At 63.8% G+C, this 18420-nt stretch overlaps 1 protein-coding gene across 1 annotated transcript; it reads right to left on the bottom strand.

Moving 5' to 3' along the window:
- Positions 1-982: 982 nt before the first annotated feature.
- FIBCD1 (fibrinogen C domain containing 1) lies at positions 983-17500 on the bottom strand. The gene is made up of 7 exons (XM_064171042.1): positions 17324-17500; positions 12126-12602; positions 11029-11188; positions 10123-10259; positions 4595-4691; positions 4091-4270; positions 983-3768 (listed from the first exon to the last, which is right to left on the bottom strand). Exons 1-7 carry the CDS (start codon positions 17393-17395, stop codon positions 3509-3511), a joined length of 1383 nt encoding a protein of 460 aa, XP_064027112.1. The 5' UTR covers positions 17396-17500; the 3' UTR covers positions 983-3508.
- Between the last annotated feature and the right edge of the window lie 920 nt (positions 17501-18420).

The following is an 18420-nucleotide window of genomic DNA, read 5'->3' as shown; positions in this document are numbered from 1 at the left end:
CAGCTGCCAGCCACTCACCTCTCCGCCTTGGGCAATGCCCCAGTGCCGCCTGCCCTGGCGCTGCGCTGCGCTGTGCCCAGGCCGAGCTGGCCAGTCCCCCTCACCCGCCCTTAAATAGCCACCAGCGCCAATTGCTGCCACCCTTGGGCTGGCAGGGCTGTGGCGGCTGGAGCAGAGGCTGGGAGGGGGCTGGAGAGGGGCTGGGGGCTGGCCCAGCTGCCACAATGGGAGCGCAGCATCGCCGCTAATTGAGGCACCTCCTTCGTTTGGCTCCGTCGGAGGAGAGCTGGAGCTGGCCTGCAGTCGCCAGCAGCTGGTGGGACGCTGGTAGGAGGGAGGGTCTCATCTGGGGGCACAGATGTTCCCCACCACCTTGGTGGGTGCATGTCGGTGTGTGGTTGTTGGGGGTCCCAGGGGTCTGTGCCAGTGTAGGGAGTGTGCAGGGACCAGCAGAGACCTCTGCACCCCCAAACCTGCTCAGGATCTGGCCCTACCTTCACAGCTCTGAGCACTTCCCTCATCCTTGGCTGCTGCGACGGTCCTAAGCTTGGCCCCCGAGGCCTGGCACTCAGCTGCCCCCTCCTGGGTCTGTCCTAGTCTGGAGCAGAGCAGGGTGTGGGGCGGGCAGCACTCTGCTGCTCTGCGGGAAGGGGCTGGGGGCATCACTCATGCTCTGCCCTTCAATGTGGGGAGCAGGGAGCAGGTCCCCTTGGCACTGGGAGCTGTCACCACCCCCTGCCTGAGGTCTGGTGGTGCCTGGGTTCGGGCTTCAGCCTCTGGGAAGCTTCTACTGCCCTGCCCTTGCCCTGCCAGGACTCCCCAGGCCTCCCCGGCAGATTTGCAGTGCTTTTTGGGCAGCCCAGGCTGGCTCCTGGGGATGCTGCGAGCCTGGCACGGGCGAGGAGCTGCCACCCACGTTCCCTCGGCTGCCACTGTGGCAGCTCCTCCGGCAGTCCGCGGGCAGAGGCACCCAGAGCCCAGCAAACGATGAGTTCCTTTATTGAGGAGTTTGCAGAGTCCACGGGTACGGCGCCGGACACCACCACGCACACGCCACAGACGCCGCGGCACTGCCACACGCCCCCGGCCCGCCCGGGCCTCCACCGGCAAGGTAGGTGGCCAGGTCCTGCCCCTGCCCCTGCCCACTGCCCTGCCCACCCCGCTCCGCGTGGGCTGATCCTAACGCAGGGCTGCGGGGCGATGCCTGCCCGCTGGGGCATTACCCCTGGCAGAGCTGCGTCCTGGGGGGGATTAAATCCCCTCCTGTGAGTCAGAACGAAGTCACTGGGGACTCCTGGGTGGCACGGGCACTGGCACAAGGGGCTGCATGGACAGTGTGCCCTCGCCAGCATGCAAAGGCTCCGCTGGAGGGGTGCGGGGGTGCAGGGACCTTCTCGCCCCGGGCGTGTGGTTCTGTCTGCCGCCTCGTCCTACAGACAAGCACAAGACACCCAGCTACAGCTAATCACTGACATCACTTAATGAGAGGACAGGAAGGGCTTTGTGCCGCCTGCCTGCGAGGGACCCTCGCTGGAGGGGGCCAGCGGGGCACAGGAAGCCCCCACTGGAGCTGCTGGGGGCTGCTGCTCTTGTGCCGGCTGGGAAATGCCATCGCTGAGCTCCCCAAGAGCCCATCGTTAGAGAAAGCCTGGGCACAGCCTGTGCCTGTGCTTGTCCTCACCCACGGCCCCCAAGGAATGCCCCTGGCAGAGGGAATGCTGTGACCTGCGGTGTGTCACTTGTCCCCGGGTCCAGGTGGACAAGGCTGTATCCAGCACCGCATCTGAGGCGGTGAAGGATCAAAAGCCAGAGAGCAGCAGGCAGGGAAGGAGGAACCAGCGCCAGGCAGGATGCTGAGCCTGTGGCTTCCCCTGGAAATGGGGCAGGTGGGAGATTTCCTCCCCTCCTGGGGCAGTCTGTCTGTGTGTCTGTCTGTCCTATGCTGCTCCCAGGGCCCAGCGTGGAGCTCTGCTCCCCACTGCTGCTGCGGCGCAGGTGTGAAAGAACAAACAGCTTGGGCAGGATCCTGGCTGCCCTCACCCTGTTCCTATGCAGCTCTCTCAGGCTTGGGTCTGGGTTTTTTGGGGGACAAAATCCCCCAGCTGAGTCCTTGCAGGCAGCTCCAGAGCCATGGCAGCTCCTGCTCGGGCTGGCTGGCACAAGGCATCGCCTGCTGCCCAGTTATCAGGGCCCTGCAGATGCTAAGCCCCTCTCAGGGCTGCTTTTTGCAAAAGCTTAATGAGATTTGGAGAAATGAAAAGCTTGGAATTCTCTGCAGGTGCTGAGCCAGAGCCTGGCTCCTCCTGGCTGGAATTGAGAGTGTGTGCCCAGGCTGGGGGCGAGCGCGGGGGCGGGCAGGGGCACATGGCTGAGGTGCCCAGGGCCAAGGCTTTCAGCACAGGACAGGTCACAGCTTTTGGATGGTGCAAGTCCGAAGTGAATCCAAGAGGGAGGAGCTGTGGAGTGCAGGCAGGTCCGTGCTGGGAAGTGAACCTTCCTCGCTGCCTCCTCCTCCTCCTCGCTCTGCTTGCTGTTTCCCCAGCACTGCCAAACCAGCTCCAGGCCATGCTGGGTCCTGGCTGTGTGTCTTTGCAGCACCACCCTGGCTTGCTTTGGGTTGTCCCAACCAACCTGCTGGGATGCTCCAGGAGCCCCGACAGGGACAGAAGAGTTTGCAGCTGTCCCTTCCCAGCTGCGCTGCCCTTGCAGGGGCTGAGGGCAGCACTGTACAGACCAGAGGAGGAGTCCCTGGCACAGCCTGGGCTCTGCACGGGCTGCAGCCCTGCCAAGCCCTCCCCAGCCCCAGTAGCACCATGGGCTGAGCTGGAACTGTGGAGCAGCCGCCTCAGCCCAGTTCTAGGGGCTCTGTGGGGCTCCCCACAGCAAGGGTCTCCCAGTCCTTTGCCAGCTGGGTGAGGTCACTGCTGGGCATCTGTGTCTGAAGTAAAGATGAGTTGGAGGTGCCTGGCCTGCTGCATCCCTTCCTTCCTCTCTCCAGGCAGCCACTTCTCTTCCTTGCTGGGCACTGCTCCCCAGATGCCTGCTGCAGCTGTGAGCACCAGCTGAGGGGCAGACTCTGACCAGGAGACTCATTGTGGCTGCAGAGGAGCCATGGCAGTAGGAAGCCAAGGTTGGTGATGTCCATGGGTGCCCAGGAGCCATGGCAGTAGGAAGCCAAGGTTGGTGATGTCCATGGGTGTCCAGGAGCCATGGCAGTAGGAAGCCAAGGTTGGTGATGTCCATGGGTGCCCAGGAGCCATGGCAGTAGGAAGCCAAGGCTGGTGATGTTCATGGGTGCCCAGGAGCCATGGCAGTAGGAAGCCAAGGCTGGTGATGTTCATGGGTGCCTGGGAGCTAAATCACCAGGAGCAGGTGCTCCCCAGGGGCCCCTCAAAGATGGGCCAGCCCTTGGGGAGGATGGCGAGGATGGCATCTGAGGGGACAGGGCGGTGGGGTGCTGGGGAAGGGCAGGGGGCTGGGCAGGGGCTGGGGGGCTGCTGCCATCCAGCTAATTCTCCTCCCGGGCAGGCCGGATCTTCATCTCGGTGAACTTGAGGGAGTACTGCCAGCCGGTCCAGGAGGACCACTCGATGCCGTCGGCGTAGGAGCTGTGGTGGCCCCTGAGGTACTGCCCGTTGAGGTTGGAGGTGTGGCAGTTGCGGTACCACCACGCCCCGTGGTAGAAAGCTGCGCAGTTGTTCTCCGAGTGGTCGTTGTCCAGGTCCTTGGTGGTGAACTTCATCCCATTGTGCTTCAGGAAGGAGTCACCTGCCCGAGGGAAAGGAGCCTGAGGAGCCCTTCCTGCCCCTCGTCCTGCCCTCGGGCTGTCTCCCACTCCCCAGGGCACCCCAGCAGGATCCTCTGGTGATGCAAGGGGCACTTGTTGTTACCCACCCTGCGAGCACCCAACCACAGCCACCCTCCTGCCTCCAGCTCCTCGTGGCTGCATCCCTGCACCACCAGCAGCGCTGGGGACCACTGACAGCACAGCGAGGGGGGTTGGTGCCTGTGTGCCAGTGCCTCCCCACCCTCACTGGGAAAAAAATTCTCTCTGATCTCCAGTCTGAGTCTGCCTCTGCTGCCACCCTACCTGCTGTGCCCGAGTAGTCGGCGATGGTGACAGGGTACCCATCCTCCTCGGGGTCCACGGAGAAGAGCCCCACGCCGAAGCTGCCGTAGTGGGCGAAGGCGGTGCCGTTGTCGAAGTCCTCCAGGTCGATGCGCAGCTCGTAGCTGCCCTGCACCGTCAGCAGGTGGATCCGCTTCAGCCCTGCGGCGGGGACGGCGGTGAGAGTGGGGCTGGGCATGGGGCGGCTGGGGGGGACCCTGGGGAGGGGGTTTAGGGTGGGACAGGGAGCGGCTCCCACCCTCCAGCCCTCGCTCTGCTGTTGCTGCGCCTGCAGGCAAAAGGCCTCATCGCTTCCCTACCCTTCTGCAGCCACCTGGTCCCCTCCCTGCCCGCCCAGGCCACCGCTCCTGGGAGCTGACGCTGCCCAAGGGGGTCTCAGTGTCCCTTCCTTTGATAGCAAACCCCAGCCCTCCCCCCGGCGGTCCCCAGGCGTTGCCACGCCGCGGCACTGCCAGCCCCACGCACCTAACCAGTGCTCTCCAGTCAGCTTCCCGAAGCCATCCCGGTAAGCTTCCCAGCCGCGGAAGAAGTTCACGGTGCCGTCCTCCCGCCGCTGGAACACCTGGGGGGACACGGGCAGGGGGCAGCTGAGGGGCTGCTGCCAGCCTGGGCAGCCCCACAGAGCCCCAGTGGTGGAGGAAGGGAACGGAGAGAAAGAAGGAATGGAAGGAAGGAAGTGATGGAAGGAAGGAAGGAAGGAAGGAAGGAAGGAAGGAAGGAAGGAAGGAAGGAAGGAAGGAAGGAAGGAAGGAAGGAAGGAAGGAAGGAAGGAAGGAAGGAAGGAAGGAAGGAGAGGAAGGAAGGAAGGAAGGAAGGCAGGAAGGCAGACACGACTGGAGGTGTGCTCCGCAGCATGCTCTGCCCATGTCGGTGCTGTGCAAACCCAGGCAGTTGCTTTCCCTGTCCTGGGGCAGCCACCCCAGCATCCTGGCATCATCCTGGCAATGCCTCATTAGTATCCCAAAGGAGTTACCTGTGGGGAACTGCCTCCCTCCTCCCCCCCCACATCCCAGCAGTACCCCAGGGCTCGGTGTGGCTTGTCTCCTCCTCGGAGCCTTTCCCTTTTCCTCTCCCACCTGCTCAGGGAGTTGTGCCCTGTGTTCTCATCCCTGTTTTCTCCACAGCCTGGGGGTTGATTTGCTGGCACCGATCCAGGCAATGCTGCTCTACCTCCCACCACCTGAACTTAACGAAGCTTCCAGCCCTGCATTAATGGCATTGCACTTGGCTGGACCAGGATGCTGATTGCCACCCAGTGCCAAGGTGAGCAGTGGGGTGCTGGGTGATCTGGGAGCAGCAAGGGACTTGAGCACCCTGTCTTTGAGGGCTGGGCGGTGCCACCAAGCCTGATCACCCCAACCCCAACATCCCAAGCTCAGCAATCCCACCAAGCCTTCACACCCGTTGGGAAGCTCCATGCTTTGCTCCTTCACGGGGGTGTTCCCTTACAGCCTCCCTCCAGCTGCTCCTGCCCGTGCAGGGTTTCATCCCCGCAGGCAGAGGAGCCCCAGCTCATGAGCTTCGCACTGGTTTGCCCTTCACCAGATGGGCACTTCCAGGGACGGGGATGCCCAGCGCAGGCTCCGGGGCTCTGATCCTGCTGTACTTACCTTCTAGAATTAGAGCCTTAATTTTTATCCCTGCATTGAGCACTTGAGAAGCTGCTGTTAAGCCCCTTTAAAGGGGCTTTCTTTGGCCTTGCTGCCGAGGGGGATGGCGAGGCTGGATGGGGGCCCGGAGCTGATCTTCCCTGGGCAGCGTCGGCTCCGGCGCTGCCGTGCAGGGAAGGCGGTGGAAGGGGCACCAATGGTCCCTCTTAATCGGCTTTGACCCGTGGTGGTAAATAGGCCAATTGCTGAGTGGTGCCCAGGGGGGCGTGTGAGACACGTCTCCATGGCTCAGCAACCACCCAGGGCACCAGAGGAACCCTCTGTGCCCCAGTGCCCACTGGGCTCGGCACTAAGGGGCTCAAAACCAGGTGTGAACAGCTGGTGGGTGCTGGAGGCTCTGTGTCCTGATGGGTCTCCTGCTCCATCATCTTTTGTCATGGTCGCTTTCCATGCTTCACTTGTGCTACCCTATTGTGTGTGGGTGGGTGGGTGACAGCTTCCTCCTCAGCCCCTCATGGGATGCTGTGTGCCCTGGGATGCTGTGTGCCTCAGGATGTGTTGAGCCCTGGGATGCTGTGAGCACTGGGATGCTGCATGGCCCGAGATGCTGCATTGCCCTGGGATGCTGTGAGCACTGGGATGCTGCATGGCCCGAGATGCTGCATTGCCCTGGGATGCTGTGAGCACTGGGATGCTGTGTGCCCTGGGGTGCTGTGAGCACTGGGATGCTGCATGGCCCAAGATGCTGCATTGCCCTGGGATGCTGTGTGCCCTGGGATGCTGTGAGCACTGGGATGCTGCATGGCCCGAGATGCTGCATTGCCCTGGGATGCTGTGTGCCCTGGGATGCTGTGAGCACTGGGATGCTGTGTGCCTCAGGATGTGTTGAGCCCTGGTATGCTGTGAGCACTGGGAAGCTGTGTGCCCTGGGATGCTGTGAGCACTGGGATGCTGTGTGCCCCGGGATGCTGCATGCCCCAGGATGCTGCGGGCACTGGTGACCTGCAGCCTCACTGCCACGCTGCCAGCCTTGCCTGGCTGCTCCTTTCTTCCTCATCAAATATGCATCACCCCCTCTTAAGCAAAAAGGATTTTCTTCCCTCCTTTGAAGGCAAGGCTGAAATATTTATCTCCCCTGCTCTCTGCCTGCCTGGGTCGTGCTGAGCTCACAGGGCAGGGACAGGCTCTGGCAAGGGCAGCAGCACAGAAAAATGGGTTAAAAGCAGAGAAAAGCAGGAGTGCCAACCCACACCTGTCGTGGTGCCAGTGGTGGGGGAGGGCTCTGCTGCCTCCAACCTCCTGATACTATCCCCCACCAAACTCCCAGTGGGCTCCAAACCTCACAACCACCCCCGCCTGGGAGAGCTCAACCACCACTTTGCTGCCAACCTAGTGGTCAAGCTCCTGGTCAGGTTTTTGGCTGCTGTGGCACAGCCCCTGGCCCTGCAGCAGTCCTGAGAGCCCATCACAGTGAGGACACCACCTTTGGGTTCAGCCACAGAGAAGAGAAGGTTGGAGCATTGCAGGAGCCAGCCTTGGCCAGGGAAGTGCCAATCCTGTGATAGCAGCAAACGCCACAGCTGGCAGTGCTGCCCGGCTGGGGACACAGCTTCTGCTGCCTGTCCCCCCCAGCACAAGTGTCTCATCCCTGTCTGTGCTGGCACTCAGAGCACATCCCTGGGAGACACTTCCCCAGGCTCATCTCATCCACTGCCCTCAGTTTACCCCAGCCCATCTGTACGGGCATCAGTGTCTGCTCACCCCCACCTCAGCCCACACCAGGACCCCTCCGGTGGGCAATGAATGGGCTGGGCAAAGCCATCCCCGAGAGCATCCCTGCCACAGCAGGTGCCCAAGAAGCTGGAAGCTGTCACTTAACATCACCACAGTCCTCATCCTGCCTGCACAACCTCCTTTACTGCATCCTTCAGCTCTCCCACCACTTCCACATGCCTGCTGAACATGGAATGGCACTGGAGTGGCAGGAGCCTTGGCGACACCATCACTTACGGGGACAAGATGCCGATGCCAGGAGGCTCAGGGGCACCAGGAGGAGCGTGCAGGGTTTGCAGAGGCTTCCCAGGACAACAGCACTCAAAGAGGCAGCTCTGCGGAGCCTCCCCCAGCCGCGGCACTCTGTTATTGCTTTAATCAAGTGCTGGAGGTGAGTGTCAAAGGTGGGGGCAGGGTCAGGCTGGGCAATTACACAGCTGCAGCCTGGCGCTGCCACGGGGCTCAGGTCAGCCCAGGGGCAGCACTGCATTTAAAGCTGGTGCTGAGCACAGGGCATGCATGTTCCCATTGGCACTGATGGGCACCAACGTGGACCCACGTGCTGGTGGGCATCACAAAGAGGGGACAAAATGGGCTGGGCTGTGGTGGGGGTGGTGCCCTGGAGGCTCCCTGGGGACTCCCTGGGTCTTACTCACATTTTTTCCCCTTCATGTCACACTTCCCTGCACAGCCACAGGTGCTGGAGCCATCAGAGTCGTGCTTTGGACGGTGCAAAGCAGGCAGCAAACAGCCCCAGGGCTGCAGTGGCTCCCACAGAGCTGGTGGAGGGGGGTGGGGGTGGCTGCCCTGGGCAGCCGTGGGGAGGAGAAGGTTGGTCCAGTGAGTGCCTTGCTCAGGCTTCCTGGGAACTAGGAATGCCTGTGGGCAGGGCAGAAGGTCGCACTGCCATGGGGACAGCATGGAGCTGAGCAGCACCCAGGGGGAGAGCCCAGCTGGTTTCTCCCTAATGGGACATTGTGGCTCTTCCTCTGCCCCCCACCCTGGCCCCTAAGCTCCAGGCTAAGGCTCAGCTCACAGCTCCCAGGCCCCCATATCGAAACTGCTTCAGCTGCTGCTGTGGCTCCCACCCACAGGCAGAGCAGCCAAGTGTCAGCAGCGATGGCTCCAGAGCACGGGAGGCACTGCACCACGGTGCCCAGCTGTGCCATGGCTTACCTGGACAGTCCCCCCGGCATCCCTAGCCCCACGGGAGATGGCTGAGGCACCCCCTGCACCCCAAGGTATGCTTGGAACCCTCTGCTGCAGAGCAACCCTGAGAAATGGGAGGTTGAAGTGAGCAGCCCTGGCCCTGGTTGGATGGCACCTGCCCAGGGATTGGCACCGGGCTTGGCTCCTCTGTCCCTGGTTAAGGCAGGGCAGAGCTGTGTGTGGTGCCAAAGGCATTGCCGTGCCAGCCTTGCTGCCCAGCCCCACGGTGCTGCTGGCTGTAAAATCATTTGCTTCACCCCCTCCCCAGCCCTGCCCGAGCCCCCCCGGCTGCAGCAGCTTTCAATAAGCCTCTGAGTGTCTGGCTAATCACCTTGGGCTGCTCTTCAGGCAGCGCCGAGGCTGGTGGAGGATCTGCAGGGGGGCTGCAAGGACCCTCCCCACCCTGGGGAGCTCAATGTGGTCCCTTCTTTTCCCTCTATGAGCCCCAGCTGTGGGGCTGGGCTGTGCCTCAGTTTCCCCACGGCAGCTGCTGGTTCCAACCTGCACACCGCAGGCTGCTCCCAGGCGGGGTGGGCTCTGGGCAGCCCGAGGCCGAAGGCTCATCGGCCCCTCGGGGGCAGGGGGGCTAAGCTCCCTCCTGCTCAAAGCTGCTTAGGGGAAGCAGATCGTGGGGATTTGTTTCCTAGAGCACCCAGCTGGAGGGGTGCTGCCTGGCTCAGCTCACGGTGTCCTCGGGGTGAAGCTGCCTGCCCACCCCTCCCCCACTGCCTGCCACGCCCCAGGTGATGCCCTTCTGGGCAGGGGCTGCCCAAACCAAAGCGGTTCCCCAGGTCAAGGGGGGTCTGCAGGCTTGGGACTGCCAGTGCCACGTCCCCCCGTGCCCCCTGCCCCCATTACTGTGATTAGGAAGCTGCTGCAGGCAGTGTGCAGCTGTGAGGAGCCAGTGACTCAGCCTGGCACCAAGAGGTGCCCTGGGCACCCCTCTATTAGACAAGGCAAAACATGCTGGGCTTAGGGTCCATCCTGAGCCCCAGCACAGCTCACTGGGACCAGGGCAAAGCACAAAGCCACCTCCTGGCACAACCGTAGCTACATTGGGCACCAGCTCCACTGAGGGCAAACTCCAGCTGTGGCACCTAACTGCCCACCTAAAGCCACCCTCTAAGGTCCAGCCAAGCTCCCCAGGCTCGGATTAGGTTTGCTGGGCTCTGGCTTAGGCCTCGGACTGGCAGCTCTGGGCAACTCTGCCACTGCTGCCAGCATGGCCTCTTGGCTTGCTTCTCTGTGCCCAGCCAGACCCCACCAGCAGTTCTCCCCCATCCCAACGGCACATGCAAGCACTGAGAGCGACATCTCCCACCCCCAGCACGCCGGCACGGGGGCAGCCCGGGGCTAGGGTGGTGGCACTGCCCGGTGGCCCCCAGCGGGGCAGCAGCTCACCGTCCAGCCCCCGCCGTCGGTCGTCATGTCGCAGTAGACCTGGAAGCCCGAGGGGGAGTGGGTGGGGAAGATGGAGTAGATCCCATCCTCCTGCTGTCCACTCGTGTAGATGTCAAAGCAGTCCCGGGGCCGGGAGCCTGCAGCGGGGCATTGGGATGGGGGGGGAGAGGGAAGCTAATTAATGAATGATCTAATTGAATGGCTCTGCCATTTCTTTCAGGCTCTCAACCTTGCTGCCGGCTCGGAGCTGCTTTGTTCTTTTCCCTCTTTCTCCTCCAATGCTTAGAGCAGGAGCTGGCCAGAGGGGAAGCAGCCACCATGGGGACCCCCCCACCCCCCGCCCCCAGCAGCCAACAAAGCCCATGCCCATGTCCCTGTGTGACAGCAAGGGCAGGCTGGGAGCCGGCTGGCGGCAGGAGCCGATGCCCGGGGGCTGCAGCAGGCAGTGTGGGCTCACAGCCCCGGGACACTCTTAGCTTCATCTGAACCAAAGGCCGAGGAGTTTGGCTCAGCCTGGGTTAGGATGAGGCTGCTGAGCTGTGACAAGGCTCTTTCCTCCCAGTCCCGTGCAGCGCTGCCAGCTGCACCCATGTGAAGGCTGCGGTGGCTTCTTGCTCTGCTTTGGCCCCTGCTCCATCTGCGGGGGGGACAGGCAGGTGGCTCGGCAGGGCTGTGAAGTGACTTTGCAGGCCGCCGCTGGACCATTCAGGGCTGCACCCCAGGAGCACCCATCCCGGGACTCCGTTTTCCACCTTCTGCCTGCCCTATCTCCCCCAGCTCCTTGCCAGCCCCTGCCTTCTCTAGGCTGCTTTCTTCCATCTTGGGTGATTTTCTCTCTCCCTTCTTAGGCAGAGCCCTGCCTAGAGCAGCCGCAGGGACATCCCTCCCCCCGGGGACATATCTCACCGTTGGAGCAGCCCCGGGGCCGTGCTCCCCTGGCCGGTGCCCGCTGCAGATCAGCCTTGAGCCGGGGCCGGGCACCACCGCGGTCCTTCTGCAGCGTGTCCAGGACGTCGCTGACGGAGCTGACCAGCCGAGCCATGTTGGTCTGGCTCTCGGAGAGCAGCTGGGGGCAGGGGAAAGGACGTGGAGGCACAAGGTATTGTGGTTGAATGTGGTTAAACTCCTTCCACACCTCAGCTCTGCATGCTCCCATGGCTTCCCAAGGGGTGGGCAGCAATGCCCCCTGCCAGTGTATGGGTTGGTGGGGCCAGATGGGATCATAAAAGCCACAGCAGACCCCAGGCAGCTTCTGTGGTGCTTTGTACCTGGAGGTCAGGGTTAGGGTCCTGATAGTGCCTCTTGCCGTCAGGGCTGAGAAACGCCCGAGTGTGGGTCCATTGGTGCCAGCAGCCCGTGGGATAAGGAGCATCTCTGGGTAAGGGATGGTGGAGCTGGCAGGAATAGCTGTGTCCTGAGACAGCCGTCAGCTCTCTGCCATCCCCTGAGGTGACCCAAGCCAGGCAAGTGACATGAGGTGGCTGCAGCAGAGCAGCAAGATGAGGAGTGAGGTGAAGCAGCGAGATGGAGCAGCTCCAACCAGAGGGAGGTGAGCACCAGGAGAGATGGGCATGGAGCTGAGCATCCAGCTGTGCCCTGGGTCTTGCTACAGTGCCTGGCAGGAGCCCCAGGTACCCATGTAAGCTCCCAGGGCAGCTAGTTGGCTGGGGATTTGGGGAAGGCTGAACAAGCAGGGGCTGATTGCTGCATGAGCCACCCTGGGGATGGTCCTGTGCTGTGCTCAGCTCTGCTGAGTCCCCAGACTGGACCCAGAGCCAGGGAGCCCACAGCTGCAAGGGGCCACAGACACTGCTTGCTGGCACTGGGGTGGATTGGCTGCAAGATTCAGGCAGCAGCTGAGCTGGGGCTGGAGTTGTGCTGCCTGACTTCTGATTCCCGAGCAGCTGCCTCAAACCTCAACTCCTCCTGCTGGAGGGCTCCGGTGGGCAGGGGCTGCAGGGGGTTCTGTCCCCAAGGAGCACCACGGAGCATTCCCAGCTCACCTGGATGAGCCTGCCCTGCTCTCCCTGCAGGGCGCTGAGCTCCTGCCCCATGGCACTGTGCCCCTTCTTGAGGCTGTCGCAGTCGCTGCGGAGCTGCGCTGCGTGTGTCAGCAGCTTGGCCACCTCGTCGGCCACCGTGACCAGCAGGGCCTTCTGCTGGCTCTTGGTGGCCTTGGCCTCGGCGTCGTGGTCGGTGAGGGTGTGCAGCAGGGAGGTCTGCAGCCCCTCCAGGCGCCCCAGGGTGCCCGCCGCGTCGGGGCAGTTGGGGTCGATGAAGATGTTGATGCGGGAGCTGTCCGCTCGCTCGATGGTCACCAGGGCGTTGGCTTCCTCGGGGTTGGTGCTGATGACAGGGGGCGACTCGGTGACGGGCGTGTGGTAGTGGTTCATGAAGAGGATGGCCCCCGTGACTGTCACGGCCAGGAGGACGGCCACCGAGAGCAGCACCGTGCACAGGATGTACCCACAGCTCATCCTCTGCGGACAGACAGACAGACGGCGTCGCGACCCGGCCGGACGGGCACGGTCCTGCTCCCCCGCGTCCCGCAGGTGGGTACCAACCCTCCCGGGCTTTGGAAGGGTCCAGCGATGAGGGAGGAGATGTTGGACGCGGCAGTGGTAGCAGAGGAGGGGACGTGGGGACTGCGGGGAGCCCTGTGGCTCTGCCAGGGACGGGAGGCTGCGGGTGAAGGGCAGGGGGGGAGGCGGCTGGAGCCGCCGGGGAGCCAGGGCATGAAACAGAGAGGGCGAACGCCTGGCAGCAGCCAGCTCCTGCTGGCATCTTTTATTTAAGGCAGCGGCACTCAGTGGGGGTGTGGGGGGGTTGCCCACTGCCTTGGGCACAGGTATGGAGAGGAAAAGGGAAAAAAGACCAGAGTGGGGACCGCGGGGAAGGCAGGGAGATGAGAGGGGGCAGCAGCAGGGGGAGGCTGGGAGCTGAGAGGGGACAGCAGCAGGGGGAGGCTGGGAGCTGAGAGGGGACAGCAGCAGGGGGAGGCTGGGGGCGATGCTGGGGCTGTGTCACCCTGAGCATCGTGGGGTCTGCTCTGCCTGGGGCATCTCCCAGCTGGGGGGGGGGGGGGGCGGGGGCACATCACCATCCCACTTGCACCCTCCCAAAGCCCTCTGCCCTGTCCCTGAGTTCCCAGTGATGAGGGGGCACTGTGGGAAAGGTCTCGATGCCCCAAGCCCGCAGGCAGCAGGGGCTCCTGGGCTCAGCCATGGGTGCTGCTCTGTGCACACCAAGAGCCCTTTGTGCTGGCAAAGCGAGAGGTGGCAGTGCTGCAGCACAGCGGGAGCGAGCTGCCACCCCCCTCCCCGCCGGCCCCCCGCGTCTCTCCCCCTGCCACCTCCCTTCCCAGTACACCTGCAGGACAGAGGCTGTGGGGCTGGCCTGACCCCGGCCGGGGCTGTCAGAAGGAATTGCTGTGCTGCCAGGGAGCTGCAGATTCGCCCAGACAAAGACTGCTTCCCCAGGAACCAGGCGAAAATTGCTGCATCTGCAAAGCTTTCCCGGGCCCTGTCCCCTCCTGTGCACATCTATCTGGAGTGACACCTTCCTTCAAGCACCCTTCATTTCACTCCTGCTTCCACAACCGTTTGCATTAAGGTGATGCCAGCTGGGGTGGGGCTGGTTGCCCAGAGCCTGGGGGCACACGGGGCAGGCTGCAGGTGCAGATGGCACTGGGCTGAATGGGAATCCACCCTGCATGGACCTCTGTAAAGAGGCAGCCCCAGGCTCATCCCCTGCTTGTGCTTTTAGAGGTGTCAGAGACAGCCAGGGGGAGCCTTGGACAAGCAGAGGGGCGAGGAGTTTGCCAGCTGCTTGTGGATGTGGGGCCCTGGCTTGGGGGGCACCTGGGAGCAACAGGATGGTGGCAGCTGGAGGGGGGAGATGCCCATTGCTGGCACCTTCACGTGGACAGCCGGGAGCTGCACTCAGCCCTCCCCCTTGGCACCCTGTGAGTGCAGAAGGGATGGGAGAGAGCTGCTGGCCAGAGACCAACATCCGATGGTTTGGGATCTGTGGGATGAGCAGGGAGCATGTCCCTGCAGCTGCCCCGACCATGGCAGCACCTTCAGCTCCCCAGCTCTGCACCCTCCTGTTCCATGCTGAGGTCCCCTTCCTGAACCGTGCCTGCTGGGACACACAGACAAGCTGTGACAGCCGAGGGACCCCTCTGAGCACTCAGGGCTTGAGGAGCAGAGCCTGTGCCTGGCCACTGCTCCATTCCCTGCAGCCACACAAATCCCAGCCGGGCTTCAACACCCGAATCCTGCAGCTCTGCCCAGCAGCTGCATCCAGCTTTTCCCCAGCCTTCAAGCTCCAGCAGTGCTGCCCTCCCAGCAGCACCGGGAAGTGGAGCAGGAGCTGAGAGCTGATGCCCTATGCACTGACCCACCCCTGCCTGCAGCCTGCCAGATCCTGAGCACAGATCCCAACCTGAGATCCCCAGCAAAGATCCCAAGCAGTGCAGCCCTATGAGTCCCATGGCATTTTGCTGGCAGGTTGTGTTACCTGGCAACCTGCATTGGGAGAGGAGGGAAACACTGCCAGCAGCACCAGCAAGCTCCAGACTGGAGTGGGGGTCCCCCCAAACCCTCTCAGCAGAAGCAGCCCTGCAGCTGCGTGCCCAGCTCCTGGCACAGGGCCTCACAGATGCCTCTGCCCACGCTCCTGCCCCACCACGGCCATGGCCCTCCCGGCTCCAGGGGCCTCTGCCCTTCATGGCATGTCCTCAGGCTCCGGGATCCTGCCAAGGCTGTCAGGCAGCTGCAGGACGTTTCCCTGCCCCTGTTACTGATGTCCGTCGGGCTGGAGGTGCCCACGTTCCTGCCTTGCTAAGGAGAACAGAAGCTGCGAGGCAGGGAGATGCTCAGGAGGAAGAGCAGAGCTTCGCTTGCAGTCCTGCTGTGGAGCTGGGGCTGGAGCTCAGGAGGGAGGAACCAAGGCACTGTTGTGGCACAGAGATATGACCTGGGCTCTCCATGCCCTGTGCTGGCTCTGAGCTTGGCCACTGTGCCCAGTGGGGTCTGGGTCCTCTGTGCCCTAACTACTCTGTATGAGCAGCCTGTGGACTGCCCCCACTCTGGGACCCGTGGGTCTCTGCATCCCCAGTGCATGTCACCCCCACCTGGTGTCCCCACAGCCTCCTTAGCCAGCTGGACAGGTGAGTGGCTGTGCTGGGTACGGGAGACAGCAGCTCCGGCACGCTGCGAGGAAGGAAGGACACAAGCTGGCTGGTCCCCAGGGCAGCTGGAGCACAGCTGGAGGTGGACTGACCCCTCGAGGGAGCACGGATGAAGAGTGGTGGCAAGAGCTGCTGAGCTGTGCCCCGGGAAATGCTCTTCAGGAGGAGATGCCCTTCGCTCCTGCTCTGGCAGCTCACCAGGCAAGTCCTGCGCTGCGGGGTGGTGGGCAGCGGTCGTGGGTAGCCCTGGGTGCTCTGCCCCTAAACCGTGTCCCCAGCTAGGGCCAGACCCGGCCCCAGCCGCGGTTCTGAGGCGGGGGGGGGGGGGGGGGGGCGGGGGGGGCACGGCGCTTTGCATCGCCCAGGCTCAGCGGCTGGGGCAACCTTCAGTCCAGGTACTCCCCTACCCTATTGCTGCTGGGCTCCACCAGCTGGCCAGGGCGGCAGGGGCCAGTCCCTCATGCCGTCAAGCCATTGCCCTCTCCAGAGCTGCTCCAGCAGCTCCTTTTGCGTTGCCCTGCACCGTTCCTGTCCCTCTCCACCCTCCCTGCCTGTCCAGCTCTATGCAGGACTGCAGACCCCCACCCCCACACCGCTCACTCTGGGGCAGGGGCTGCACTCCAGGCACCTCCTGCACCCTGCTGCTCCCCACAGGCATGGAGGCAGATGGGCTGAATCCCACTCCCATTGCCTGCCCTCCTCTGTCATCCCAACCCTGCCTGCTCCTGCAGCGTGGCTTTGGGGCTCGGGGAGCAGAGGGGAGGGGGCTGGTGGCCACATCAGAGCTGGCTTGGTGGGTAGGCAGGCAGGAGGGCTGGGCTGGGCTCCCGCAGGAGCTCAGGGAGCTGGGAGCCCTTCACGGGCTGCACAGCAAACTCTGTGCCTCTGTGCTCTGCATGGCCGCACCAGCGCCGTTCTCCAGCCCCACGGGGCTGGATCCCTCCTGCCCAGCTCATCCTTGGATCCCTGGTGGGTACAAAGCTGGGTGGAGAGTGGATCCAGCTGAATGGCACCACTCGGACCCCTGCGCGGAGGGGCTGTGTGCCAGGCAGGCAGCGTTGCTGGGGAGCGGCAGAGGAGAGAGAGGTCTCTCTCTGGGGGTGGGTTTGGGGGCCTCCCGTGCCTCTGGGGTGGGCAGCAGGGCGAGGGAGCTGCTTGGCGTGGATGGGCTCAGCGGAGGGGAGAGGAGAGCTCAGAGAAGGCTGTGCAGGAGGCGAAGTGTGGCAGAAGTCCCTTCCCTGCATCGCTGCGGATGGAAAGGGGACAGGGAAGCGGCAGACCTGGGGGCGAGTGTGTCTCACGGCTGCGCCCCCCCTACTCCCCCAACCTTGCCCAGGGCACTGCCAGCTCTCGGCTGCTCCTGGCTCACAAGCTCCGTCGCAGACTCACGGTACCCCCCGGCTATCACCAAGGATGCTTGCCTACGCTCCGCACCCCTTCTCCACCAGCACCCAGCATGCCCTGGCCACCAGATATGCTCACACTTCCCTACCCATCCCTGCCACGGGGGGACTGGAGGCACTGGCACACGTGTGGCAGGGTGGGCAAACAGGCTCCGGCATGCCCCTGACCCCCGCACCTTGCTGTGGCTCTGCCACTGCTTCACCACACTTCCGACTGCACACAAACGAGGGTGGGTTTGTGTGTCCTGGAGGTCAGGGGGGCCCGGGGGTGCCCATCCAAGACGGATGTCTCTGTCTGCTGCAGGACCTGAGGTGCCACATCCCTTCCCTGAGGGTTAAGCAGTAAGGCGAGTGTGCCACCCTGCAGCATCGCCCACTGCCTGGCTGGAGGGCAGCCCAGGCTAAGGGCTGGGGGGGGACACCGACTGCAAATAATTAACCCCAACAATGGAGCGAAGGCAACCCGGAGGGCTCCACACTGCGGGGGCAGCTCACCCGCTCCGGGCGGCACTGGGAGAGCCGCTTGCGGGGGAGAATTGGGGGGGGTGCGTCGGTGGGACCCCCGGGCTGGCCCCTTCCCCTCTGCCCCCCCCCAGCCCCGTACCTGCGATTTCTCCTGCTGCCCGTCCTCAAGTTGCGAGGCTCCTCCCATGGTTTTCCAGCGCTCGTTCCCCATCTCGCCGCCAACTTCCAGCCCAAGTGTCCAGACCCTCCCCCACTCTCCTCCTCCTCCTCCTTGCAGACCACCCTCCCCGGCAGCGCAGCCCCCGGCCCGCCCGCGCAGCCCGGCTGGCCCCGGCGGGAGGACGGGCGGCGGCGGCGAAGGAGGAGGAGGAGGAAGAAGAGGGAGGGAGGACACGGACACGGGGGTGGATCCTCCCTCCCTGCCCGCCCCGCTCCCCCTGCCCCGGGGACTCTTCTCGCTGTTTCCCCCCGCCCCGTTCCCGCCCGCCTCCCCCAGCCCCGCTCCCCCGGCCCCGCTCCGGGGGCATCGCACGGCGATGCCTCGGGAATTGGTACCTTCCCCCCGCCCCCAGCGCTGCCTTGAGACCCCAACTCTGCCTGTCCTAGCGGCTCCGGAGTCATTCCAGAGCCCTCTTCCCAGCCCCTCTTGCCCCGGGGCTCTGCAGCTGCCCAGATGCGCAAGCACATCTGGAGGAGAGGCATCCGGTAAGGCAAGGGCTGGTGCCAGCGGGTCCAGGGGTGCTACACGAGGGCAGATGTGTGCGTGGGGTCTCCCGAGGACCTGCCCCCCCCCCCCTCTTTCCAAAGCTACAATCCCTAGCTCAACATCCCCACGCTGGAAGGGGTTAGTCCCACCCAGTGGGTAAGGATGGGCAGGGAGAGCAGGGGGTGGGTGGCACTGGCATCAGCCCACTCAGACCTTCGTGCCCAAGGGTAGCCAGGAACCTCTTAGCAAAAGCCAGCACTTGGCGAATGCTGATGCTGGCTGGGGCAGAGGACGTGGACAAGGCCCCCCCGCAGCACATGGGGCCACACCGATGCCCACCGGAGCATCACTGGGGTGTCTTGGTCAAACCCCAGCGTTCCCAGCCCAAAGCAGCGCCGCTGGCCCTCCCCAGCCTGGTTTCCACACACATGCACACAGAGCCGCCCCCCCCTTCCCCCCCTCCCGCTAACCTCCCTCCTGGATGTGGTTTTTCTCTCCCGAACCTGTACAGCACCTCCCTTAAATCTTTC

Source organism: Pogoniulus pusillus, chromosome 35, assembly GCF_015220805.1.
Source record: "Pogoniulus pusillus isolate bPogPus1 chromosome 35, bPogPus1.pri, whole genome shotgun sequence".
In the NCBI taxonomy this organism is placed as follows: Eukaryota; Metazoa; Chordata; class Aves; order Piciformes; family Lybiidae; genus Pogoniulus; species Pogoniulus pusillus.
The sequence above is the reverse complement of the archived record's forward strand: the minus strand, read 5'-3'. Positions and strand labels throughout refer to the sequence as shown.

Bases quoted from the DNA above. Each gene is read 5' to 3' on its own strand.
- FIBCD1 (XM_064171042.1), bottom strand. From the start codon at position 17,395: ATGGGGAACGAGCGCTGGAAAACCATGGGAGGAGCCTCGCAACTTGAG. The intron at 4,271-4,594 runs GTGCGTGGGGCT...TCCCCGCCGCAG, and splicing joins GACTGGAGAGCACTGGTTAG to GGCTGAAGCGGATCCACCTG. The intron at 3,769-4,090 runs GTAGGGTGGCAG...TCCCTCGGGCAG, and splicing joins CGACTACTCGGGCACAGCAG to GTGACTCCTTCCTGAAGCAC.